Source organism: Staurois parvus, unplaced genomic scaffold (genome assembly GCF_062004578.1).
Source record: "Staurois parvus isolate SC_StPar_1 unplaced genomic scaffold, SC_StPar_1.0 ptg000267l, whole genome shotgun sequence".
In the NCBI taxonomy this organism is placed as follows: domain Eukaryota; kingdom Metazoa; phylum Chordata; class Amphibia; order Anura; family Ranidae; genus Staurois; species Staurois parvus.
The window spans coordinates 6,356,629-6,369,231 of NW_028318063.1; the positions used below are offsets into that span (position 1 = coordinate 6,356,629).

General features: G+C 44.9%; 1 protein-coding gene across 1 annotated transcript in view; it reads left to right on the top strand.

Annotated features, from left to right (window-relative positions):
* LOC149459263 (matrix metalloproteinase-18-like) overlaps positions 1-12,603 on the top strand; it is a 281,041-nt gene that overhangs the window by 168,305 nt on the left and 100,133 nt on the right. The window contains exon 5 of the mRNA XM_089681507.1: positions 1,346-1,717. Coding sequence (XP_089537633.1) covers positions 1,346-1,717 — 372 coding nt within the window. The remainder of the gene's footprint in view (positions 1-1,345; positions 1,718-12,603) is intronic.

Consider the following 12,603-nt stretch of genomic DNA (forward strand, 5'->3'; position numbering starts at 1 on the left):
GGCCAAGTATGTCTCCAGACCTAAACCCTATTGAGCATGTGTGGAGCATCTTTAAATGGAAGGTGAAGGAGTGCAAGGTCTCTAACAGTTCCGTGATGTAGTCAAGGAGGAGTGGAAGAGAACTCCAGTGGCAACCTGTGAAGCTCTGGTGCACTCCATGCCCAAGAGGGTTAAGGCAGTGCTGGAAAATAATGGTGGCCACACAAATTATTGACACTTTGGGCCCAATTTGGACATTTTCACTTAGGGGTGTACTCACTTTTGTTGCCAGCGGTTTAGACATTAATGGCTGTGTGTTGAGTTATTTTGAGGGGACAGCAAATTTTCACTGTTGTACAAGCTGTACACTCACTACTTTTACATTGTAGCAAAGTGTAATTTCTTCAGTGTTGTCACATGAAAAGATATATTAAAATATTATACAGTACTTATAAAGCGCCAATAGTTCACTCAGCTCTGTATTTACAAAAATGTGAGGGGTGGACTCACTTTTGTGAGAGACAGTATATATACATACACACACACACATATTGTACAGGACACCAGGAATGTGTAAAGGTATATTTCCCCTTTATTTGAGTTATGGTTCCATTAAGGGGGGTGACTTTTTTGCAGTTTAAGAACTTAGGGGGATAAGACACCTGTAAGGGCTTCTTGAAAAGCAGCAGGGAAGTCTCAGCAACTGTGTCAGAGAGGCCGAATGGCGAAATTCACAAGCTGTGAGCAAGTGTGAACTTCCTGGCAACTGAGATGCTGGTTGCTGAACCCCTACAGCTTTTGTGGTACCCTGAAACACGAGGGAACACTAAATCTGGCGCGGAACCGTGAGACTAGCAATGAGCCTGTTGTATGCATTTTTGATATCTGGACTATGATCTGTTTGCTTTACTTTTTGCTGAGAAAAGCTATTTGTGTTTCCGTGCTTTGAGAGACCAGTAAAGACTATTTACTTTTGCAAGCGGCTTGCTAGTGATTAGTGATCTCAAGCCATCTATAGGGCTATATACTGTGTAGACACACACATTGAGTGTAGAGTATGTGTGTAAATCATGTGTAAATGTTGGAATTCAGTGTTCATGTATTTTGTGCAACAACTACATCATTATTCAGTATAGATACTGTATATTGTTCAACCAGTAGATGACAGTATTCATAAGTTTGTAGCTGCATCTATGGTATACTCTCTCTTTTCTCTGAATAAAAGTTTCCCGTTTCCTTGCTGCAGTGAAGCAGAAAAGCACATGTTGACTGTGCATTGTCTGTTCTGTAGGGCTATATACAGAATTTCTAACAGCAAGTTTTGTCTGATAAATGTTTACCTGCTTTATTCTGTCTCATGTTTTAGGTGTGAACCTACTGCAAGCTGCTGCACATGAATTTGGACATTCCTTGGGACTTGACCATTCCACTATTCCTGGTGCTCTGATGGCTCCAACGTACAAGGGATACAAACCATCATTTCAGCTTCATACAGATGATATTGAAGCCATTCAAGCTTTGTATGGAAAACCTACAGGAAAGAAAAAAACAAGCTCAGGTTCTTCTGAAGGCAGTTCCAAAACTGTCACACCTGCTCCTGGGAAATGGAATATCACTGCCAGTCCAAAATCAACAGAAAATAAGGAACCTAAAAAGCAGTCTATAATTAAGTTATGTGGAGATGAGGCAATTGATACATTTGTATCTAACAAAGATGGCTCAATTTATCTTTTCAAAGGTAACTTTTCTTTTTTTTAATAGTTTGATGCCTTTTGCATCCAGGTCCCAAAAGCTAACATTTTGGGGATAACCGGTATGAAAGCTGCATATACTATATAATGCCTTTTAATGATTGTAATGTTCACTATTTTAATTGTAAAGAGTGCACCTTGAAAATAAAACCTACACTGTTCGATAAAGTTAAGGCTATGTGGCCTTACCAAAAGGAGAAAATAAAATCTTGAAAGAAAAAATTCAACTTTCAGCTTTGAATCCTGGATGACTCCACCCTTTAGGCTTGTTCAAACATGTGGCATTACCCTGTGTTTAAGCTGCATTAAAAACAAAACGTTATGTGAAAAATAAAAATGGGTAAATATGTAGGGTTTTTAATTCAGAAGAGACATGCTTGGTCTCTTCTGTATTAAAGTTACCTACCTGCACTAAACGAACACCCCCGAAATATACCGAGCTCCCCCTAGGAGTATTCTATACCCCATAGTATTTCGCTCTATGTTTTCTATACTCACCCAAGACCCTGCTCCCGGGGTCCATCACCCACCTCAGCTGCTGCTACTATCTGTCAGTTCTCCTCATATAATATCCCATGGCCATTGTGCTATGGAGTGGCCGTCACTGCTACCCCCACCCCTGCCCCCGGGTAACCCTTGTAGGGCTCCCCTGGGACAGCATTTAGCCTCCCGCATAGGGGCTCTTAGCCTCTTCCGGTTAGACAATTTACCACAACCCCCTGGTACTGTTTTACCTTGGTGGCACACCTATCTATCCCCTCTTCCTCCCACCTTCTTTTATCCCTTTTTCCCTCTTCTTTTCCCCTTTTCACCCCTCCTCCCTTTCTCTCCTATACTCATTTTCCTTTCTCTTTCTTCCATAGTTCTGAGGGTCAGACCAATCACATCCTAGCCACACGGACCCATAGGCTGCCATGGCTCCATTAAACATACTTACCCTGAACGTCCAAGGCCTCAACTCATCACACAAACAAACCAAGGCTTTCAAGTCCTTTTTCTCTGCTAAAACTCATGTAGTTTGCTTGCAGGAAACACACTTTACCTAAACTTGTTGCCCGAAATATTTTAGTGCCTCTTATCCTCAAATATATGCAGCTTCCGCTGACAAGAAATACAGGGGTTGCGTTTCACCGTTCCACTCCCTTTACCCCCCCGAGCGCAAATCAAAGACCCTGAAAGGCACTATATCATACTCTCTGGCCACCTCTTAGATACAGAAATCACTGTGGTATCCTACTATGCTCCAAACCGCAACCCCACCCTTTTTCTTTCCCATCTCTTGACCGTTATTGACTCTCATAAACAGGGTACTTTGCTTGTTTGTGGAGACTCCAATCAGGTGATCTATCCATTCCTAGATAAATCTCCTGTCTCAGATTTAACCAGCCCCTCCAAATGCAGTTTTCAAACCCTTCTTCAGCAACACTCTCTCCTAGACACCTGGCGTGAAGCTAACCTGGCTAGACGGCAGTACACCCATTTTTCCCATCCGCACAACACTTTCATGCGAATTGATCATATCATTTTAACGGTGGGTTCTTCACCTACTATTTTTTGTTCTCTGTAATTGAACCTTGCTCCTGGACGGACCATAACGCTGTCATTACTACAATAGCCTCTCTAATCCCTAGGTCTAAGGACTCTTCCTGATGCCTTAATGACACCCAATTGGCCCACTCGGCACACTGGGCCCAGGTTGAGATTGCAATTAAGGAATATTTACTTCATAATGATTCTCCGGATATCTCACCGGTTACGTTATGGGAAGCTCAGAAGCTGGTTCTGCGCAGTGTATTAATCAGCCAAGCCTCTTACTTAAAGAAGGAGCAGTGACTACTCCATAGACATCTGGACACTGCGTTTCATGACTCCCACAGAGACTTTCAGAGCGATCCTTCCCCCGCACATAAGCAGACATATAAGAAAGCCCACCTGGAGCTTGATCTTTTCTAACTAACACTGTCGAAAAAAACACTACATAGATCCAGACACAAATACTATATGAAAGCCAATAAGCCAGATACTTTTCTTGCTTTGACTGTCCAGAATCTCGATCGCCCGTGCAAGCCCATTCGCTTAAAAACCTCCAATGACACCTATACCAGTAACGCGGTGAATGTTCTCCGATTATTTTAGAAATGCCTAGCAGACCTCTACTCAGCTAAAAACCCCTTTGTAGAACTTAATGCCGTAGCCTTCTTTTCTGACCTTCACCTTCCCACATTATCGTTATTTCAGCTGGAGATCATCCAAACGATTAAATCTCTTAAATCCAACAAACGCCCTGGACCTGATGGCTTCACATTCCCCTATTATAAACATTTTGTGGGCCTTCTTGCCCCACTTCTTGCCAAAGTGTTCAGTTCTCTACTCAATGGTCATGCACTAGGCCCAGACTGCCTTTCAGCAATAATTAGCATGATACCTAAGCCTTATTCTGACGACACCTCCTGGTCCAACTACAGACCCATTTCTCTTCTCAATATTGATGTTGAATCACCTCAAGCAATATTGATGTCAAAATTCTTGCCAAAATCCTATCCATGCCTTTGAACAAGGTCATAGGCTCCCTTATACACAAAGACCAAGTGGGCTTTATTCCCGTTAGACAGGCCGGCGATGGTGTTTGGCGCGCTGTCCTACTTGCCCATGTGGCTAGGAATCGTCATATCCCAGAGTGTTATGTGTCGCTGGACATTAAGAGAGTTTTCAAAACGGTCTCCTGGCCATATTTGCAATTCACTCTGCGTAAATGGGGCTTTGGGCCACATTTTTGTAGCCTGGGTGTCCTCACTCTACACCTTAGCTACAGCTAGCTTGAAATGTGTGGGGCACAAATCTGACCCTTTCCCTATTCAACGTGGCACACGACAGGGCTGCCCCCTGTCCCCTCTTCTTTTCGCTCTAGCCATTGAACCTCTAGCTCAATCAATATGTAATAACCCAGATATCTGGGGGCTTGAACTGGGGGCCCACCACCATAAATTAATGTTATTTGCTAATGATATCCTTCTATTTATGACCTCCCCCCTTGTCTCAGCCTCTAACCTTGTGTCCACCCTTGACAGGTTATCTATTATTTCCGGCCTCCAAATCAACCCTCAAAAATCTCAGGCACTGAATATCTCGGCCCCCTCCTCCACCCTTGCACATCTTCGCGATGCTCTCCCATTTTCTTGGGCCCCACACCACCTTCCCTTCTTGGGTATTAAACTCATGGCTGATCCAGTATCTATGTTCTCTTCTAATTATCCTCCTATGCTGACACACCAAACCAACCTCATGTCCTCTTGGTCCTCTCTACCCTTGACGTGGCTGGGGTGCATTACTGTCATTAAAATATCTATCTTACCCAAAATTCTTTATCTTTTTAGAGTTCTCCCCATAACGGTCCCTTCACATTTCCTCAGAATTCTCCAACGCCAAACCCAAACCTATATCTGGGGCAAAGTTAGACCACGAATTGCTAAGACCACTCTCTTTTCATCTAAACTGGCTGGAGGGCTAGGCCTCCCCAACTTCACTAAGTACTATCGCCGCAGCACACCTGGCTCAACTACCTAAATACCACACAGTACAAGAAACCCCACTCTGGGTCATTTTAGAAGCATTGGACTGTGACCCTCTGTCCATAGCAAATTAACTATGGCTTCACCCACGAGACATCGCACAATCCATAACCCAATCACCAACAACAGTTTATCCCTTTGGGATACCCTCAAGACGAGGTTTACTCTACGCTCCCCCCATAACCCCATGCTGTCTTTTCTCTGCAGCCCTTCATTCGCTCCTGCCTGGACCTCCCCCTCCTTGTTCCACAATTGGTCGTGTAGAGACCTTATACAGGCTCACAGTTTAACAACTCCAGATACTTTCAAGTCTTTTGCTCATTTATGTGAATCCCTTGGCCTCCCGAGATCTGAGATCTTTTGTTATCTACAAGTTAAACATTTCTTCGCCCCCAATCTACTGAGTGACTCTACTACTCCATCCATGACCAAGTTTGAACGGCTATGTAAAAGTGATCCTCACGCGTGAGGTATGCTCTCTACACTTTACACCCACCTTCTATCTCCACGCCCACTTTCACGCATATCCTATGTTAAGAGTTGGTAGAGAGACCTTGGCCTGGTTTTAGACCCTCCAGAATGGGAGGATATATGGTTGTATACTGAATCAGCATCAGAAAATATAGTAGCCTTGGAAACAAATTATAAAGTACTCATGCGCTGGTACATGGTTCCCGCTCGGATAACTAAATTCCCCCCCTCCTACCCCTCCTCTTGCTTTTGAGGCTGCCCGGATCCTGGCACTTATTATCACATTTGGTAGCACTGCCCCCTGGTTTGTATTTTATGGGCGGAGGTTTTCAGTATCCTGTCCTCAATGCTCCCTTATACTCTTATACAGATACAACCACTGCCCTCCTAAATAGGAAGCCACAAGGTATGTCCCATTTGTATGTTATAAACTATTCTTGCAAGTTACTACTGCGGCAAAACAAACTATTGCTAAAGCATGGAACACCCCTCACCTCCACATTCTGGAAGTCAAACATAGGGTCACGAGAGCCTTGGTTCATGCTAAACTTGAGGCAGTTATTCAAGGCACAGTGAGCACTTTTGAACGTCTTTGGAAACCCTGGATGGAACACTGTTTACCTCCCTGTAGCAATTGTACGTACCGAGATGGACGCGGTCATTCATCTTGCTACAGATCCTCCAACTTGTATCATTCTCTCTCCCTCCAATCCCCCTCCCTCAGAAATGTGGTCTGTATGTATGATGAGATCACAGGCATCAGGCACAGCGGGATAGCTTCATGGTTATAAATCACAATTAGCCTGGGCCCAGTATGTCTGTGAGACTCTTGCTTGGAGAGGATCGTAAAGCTATAAACCAGTCCTTCACTGAACATGAAAGACATTCTGAGATAACAGTAAAACAGACATCCTATTTAAAACCCCTTTTCCATATAATTTCATATCTTAAGATAGGAAATAATTACAATGAAACAAAGCATATATTCGGATAGCTCAGTTTAATGCGAGTCGCCTGATATCTTACACCCATAGTTAAAGTCTACAGGAGAGCAGAAAGCCATATACTTCTAGCTGAAATAGTAAGATATGACATATTTGATGTCTGGACGTTCAGGATATCATTCTGCATATTAATCTACTAGTGGCTAGGCTGCTAAATGTGCCTAGGGAAGGTTATTGACCATGGTATAACTTGCGAGGGATTTGGTCATAGCCTGAGTTCCCCGCCTAAAACACCCCTCCCCAAATGAGGCGATTGGTTCTCTGCTTTAAGGAGACACCCTGCTGAGTTCCTAGAAAAAAGGCTGTTATGCTTGGAGCAGTAAGTTGAAGAATTCTCCCTTTTAACATCAGGAACCAACTTTGGGAGAAAAGGCAATCTTTTGCTCAGGACCCTTGAAGCTGCTTAAACCAAGGCTGACGGCAAGTATCCTACCTCTCTAAACTTCTTTATGTTATCTCTCTGCTGTGGTATTGCTCTCTGTATTTATATACATATATTGGCTACATCTATTCTTTAAATATTTTTATTGCACCATTTTGACCTTTTTTAGTAATAAATCCTATTTTCTGAAAAGTGTTGAACTGTTTCTAAAGCTCTTTAATGCAAACTAAGAATTCCTGTTTCTGAAGAGCACTACTGTGTATATACATCTGCCTGCGATGACAGTGTGTATACAGACGATTATTACGTAATTAACCTGACCCAGAAACAATCGCTCTCGGGCTGCGGTACATAGATTGTGGTCCATTAGCTGGAAAATCTTTGTGCAGGGTGCAGCTGAGCATGGTGTTGTTACGCACGTGACAGCGCGGTTTTAGATTGGCTAGTCCTTCAGCCACGAGTTGGTGAGAAGGGCTGAGGGTCTCACGCCGCATCCGTCACACTCCCGACTTTGATGATTCCTTGCTTTATCCATGTTGAGTCCACCTATGCTCTTAGGTCCCCTTTCAACCACAGGATCTAGCTTTCCCTTGGGGCTACCCCCCTGTTCCCTCTCTTCCTCTGCCCTCCCCTCCTTTTCTCTGACTACTCTTTTCCTTCCCTTCGCCCTTACCTGTCCATGTCTCCACATGCTATCACTCCTTGTTTCCCCTTCCCCCTCCCTCTTTTCTGTCCCATACCCCCTTGTCCCTGTTCCTCGCTTCCCCCCTTTGTTTTTTTTCTCTCCTCTTTATTTCTCTTAAATTTTCTTCAAGCCTATGTATAACCTGGTCATACTTAGTACACCTACTTGCCTTTCTACATGCTGCCTCAGGTGGTAGCTACCCATAGCTGATCACGAGATACCTAACCCATACTATGACCCCCAGCCTAATATAGATTGACACGCTGCTCTTTGTATTCTGACGTTTTTTGTTTGTATCTCCTGTTGCCATTATCTCATTGTCCTCTACGTTTTTTCAATACCTGTTTTTCAGTTTTCTCATTTTCCTGTTGAGCGTTATACCCATACCCATGTATTGTTTACTGCCGGGTGGAAGAATTCCGGCATCCTTCTTGATTGTACCTGTATGTGATACAAATTACCATAATCGATCTCTGCCTGTTGATCTCATACTCTGTCCCGATCTTATGTTACCCTTGTTAATTTTTTTTTTTTTTATTACTGCATTGGAATTGTAACTGGCTTGAAGCCTTCCAATAAAATATTTGAACAAGAGAGCTGTGCACATGCAGCTCACTGTAGAAATTTGGCAATTCTGAAGCTAACTGAATTCCCGCTCACTCATGGGAATAACGTCATAATGGCCTAGCAAATAAAAGCAATCAGTGATCACAACTTGGAAGCCTGCCACTCAAAGATGTCAGTGGCCGACAGGGAGCTCCACGATGCCACAATGCTTGACTGAAGGTGAGTATAGTTCAACTTTAAGCAGTGTATTTAGCCAATTGCCCTCCAGAGGATTTACCCCCCTTCCTGACCAGGCCATTTTTTGTGTTACGTTGTTGCGTTATCTTAACTGACAAATGCGCGGTCATGCAACGCTGCACCCAAATTAAAATTACATCCTTTTTTCCCCAGAAATAGAGCTTTCTTTTAGTTGTATTTGATCACCTGTACATTTTAAATTTTTTTTGCTATAAACAAAAAAAGCATCCAAACCATATGATTATGCAACAATGGTGATTACACTGAAACAACTTGAATTGCAGGCCTCTCTCATCTTTTTAAGTGGGAGAACTTGTACAATTGGTGGCTGACTAAATACTTTTTTGCCCCACTGTATATACGTGATTTTGCACACCCGTGCCACCTTGTAGCAGTATTTCTGCTATAGGGTGGATGGGAAGCAGTTAAAGCCTCTTAATTGCCCTTCAATACCTGTCATGCATATTACGATTGGCACCACACAGAGCAGTACAGACAGGTGTGGTATTGTTGTGCTGTGCTAAAAATGAAGCAGCATGTCACTTACATGCATTGCTGCTTGTCAGCCACCTCCATTCATTTCAATGTTAGAGCGTCAAAACTGTGTCTGTAGCATTTAAGGCGCAATACTGAAGCATTTATAAAGTGTTAGCTGGGCACTGGAGAGGAAGTGGAAGTCCCTGTGTACCAAATGGACTGGAAAATAACAGAGAACTAGGACAGTGCAGCTCCAGCAACTGTGGCAGCCATGTGGTAACACCATTTGCTTTTGTGTGCAAACAAAAGCATCAGTCCAGCCAACAATAATAATAGTGGCAGGCAGGAGCAGAGGCATTGATCATTGCCAGTGGCAAAGTTTTTTGTGTCAGCAAAGTGTCAGAGCTAGAAAGAGTCCATGCCAGCAAGGGACCAAAGCAGCTGCCCCATACTGGAAAGCTGTCCCGCTTTACGTAACCTTGCACCTTGAAGGCTTTGTCCTGATATCTCAGTGTGAAGTGCTGTCACTTATGTTGCCCAGCTCTGCCCTATTTCCATGTACAGATGACTCATGTGTGCAAACCATGTCAGCATTCACATATCATTAACCAGCATTCATATGTAAATAGTGGTGGCATTGTGGCATTCATATGCAAATAGCGTTGGTATTCATATGCATCTTATGCCCCCCTGAGGTTCCAGCCACCATCACCTCTGCTGAATGGTGCCCACTGGGAAGGTGTGGGGGGGGTGTAGAGGTAGGCAGAAAAGGAATTACAGTTTGGGGTGCACAGGTGAGCAAGGAAGGAATATACAGAGGTAAAGAAGGTGGGTGGAGAGGATGGGGGAGGCTTGGGGTGCAGAGGTTAGCAGGGAAATTTAGGATGTAAAGGTGTACTGACGGGGTGGAAAAAGATATACATCATGTGTAGGAAAAATGTGGATGAAAAGTCTCTGGCCCTTTTTTCACACCGAGCCTTACAGTGCCACAGCACTGTGAATTTTGGTGCAGGTCAGCAGATGGGTGAGGGTGTCATTAACAATTAATGGCACTCCTGTGTATCTACTAAAGGGCAGAACATTTCTGTGGTGTCAAGAAAGTGATTTTTCATGTGTGGTGTAGTCAGTGTGAATGCCCCCCTTACATTGGTGATCAATGCAAATTCCTTCCTACATTGGTAGTCACTGTGAATGCTCCCATTACATTAGTGGTTAATGTAAATCCCCTTTACAGTGGTGGCCAGTGTAGAAATTCCTTTTTATATTGGTAGCTGGTAAAAAATCCTAACTTACATTTGTGGTCAGTGTCAAATCGTCCCTTACAATGGTGGACCTTGTAGAAACCCCTTTAACCACCTCCCGCCCGCCATATATGGCAATGATGGGCACAAGGCAGTTCTCTCGTTCTGGGAGGACGTCACATGACGTCTTCCCATTCTAACCGTGCATGCACGGCTCCCTCGGACACAGCGGATCAACGGACAGAGCCGAAGATTTCGGCTCGGTCATGTGATCAGCTGTGTCCAATCACATGTAAGTAGGGTAATGCCGGCATTTTTCTGTTCACGATCTGTCACGCTGACAGCTTGAGAGGAGAGGAAAGCCGGTAATCGGCATTCCTCGGAGGGAACATGTACACAGTGTGCCCTGATGATCAGTGTAGCCCCAGCAGTGCAACCTGTCAGTGTCCATCAATGCCACCTATCAGTGCCTACGAGTACACATCAATGCAACATATCAGTGCCCATCTGAGCTGCCTTCCAGTGTCACCTATCAGTGCCAGTCAGTGCCACCTATCAGTGCTGCCAATCAGTTCCACCTATCAGTGCCAGTCAGTGCCACCTATCAGTGCCAGTCATTGGCACCTATCAGTGCCCGTCAGCGCCGCCTATCAGTGCCAGTCAGTTCCGCCTATCAGTGCCATATATGAGCGCCCTATATGAGTGCTGCCTTTCAGTGCCCATCAGTGATGCCTGCCAATGCCCATCAGTGCCACCTACCAATGCCTCCTCATCAGTGCCACCTATCATTGCCCATCACTGCAGCCTCATTAGTGCTTATCAGTGAAGGAGAACAATCACTTATTTACAAACTTTTAAAACAAAAACTAAGAAAAAACTTTTTTTTTTCAAAATTCTCTGTTGTTTTTGGTTTCTTTAGCAAAAAATGAAAAACCCAGAGGTGATTACATGCCACCAAAAGAAATATCTGTCTAAAAAAAAAAAAAAGCTAAAAATTTCATATGGGTACAATGTTGCATGCCCGCCCAATTGTAATTCAAAGTGCTACAGCACTGAAAGCTGAAAATTGGCCTGGGCAGGAAGGGGGTATAAGTGCCCAGTAGGCTAGTGGTTAAATAAGTGGTCAGTGCAAATTCCCCATTACATTGGTGGTCCGAGTACATTTCCCTTTACATTGGTGGTAAGTGCAGAATTGCCCTTACACTGTTGGTCAGTGTAAATCCCCCTTACAGCACTACCACTTAATCCCCCCCCCCCCACCAGCACTGTCACTCATCCCATACCCTCAGCACTGCCACTTATCCCACCCCCCCACTGATCCCATCAACCCCCCAGCACTGCCATTTACCCCCCTCCGCCCCCAGCCAGCACTGCCATGATCCCAGGAGGCCTGGAATCCTGACGAGTTTTCTGTGTATTGGTGGGTCCCCTCACCTTCTCAGTCCATGGTGTGCAGGAGATGATTTGCTGTAACCTTCAGCAACCAATCAGGAGATGTAATAAGTGCTGTAACCTCTAGCAATCAATGAGTGAGCTGTAATGGTGTGCGGTAACCTCTAGCAATCAATAAGTGGTAATGATGCACAGTAACCAATAGCAACCAATAAGTGAGCAGTAATAATGTGCAGTGACCTCTAGCAACCAATCAGTAAACAGTAGTGATCTGCTGTAATCTCTAGCAAGCAATGTAGTGAGGAATACCACCCTCCACCCTCACTCTACCCCTACAGAAGGACTCAAATGACTCTCCCACGGTGATACAGATTCCCCACACCACCTTGCCCTGACCTGTATCCCTTCACCTCCCCTGACCCAACCGTCACTCCACCCACCCCAACATGCCACCTGCATTCCTCCTCCTCGTTTTCCTCTCCACCATCCCAAAAATCACCTCCCTCTACCCGCCTACCCCCCCAAAACAGCTCTACATTGCCCCTTCACTTCTCCCCTCTCCCCACTACGGCACTCACCACCTCCTCCTGCTACTCCACTCCCCCGTCGACCCACGTGCTACCACTATCAGACCCACACGCTCCTGCACTTCCCATCCCCATGCCACCTTCCTCACCCTTCTCCTTCTCCTATCCGCTGGGGACATCTCCCGAACCCTGGCCCCTCACCACCTCACCCCTCTAGGGACCTTCCTGCTCCCGCCAGCTGCCGTAACCCCCTCAACCTCATACCTGTGCCCCTTCTCCCCGCATCCATCCCTCCTCTCTCGGTTGCACTCCTGAACGCCC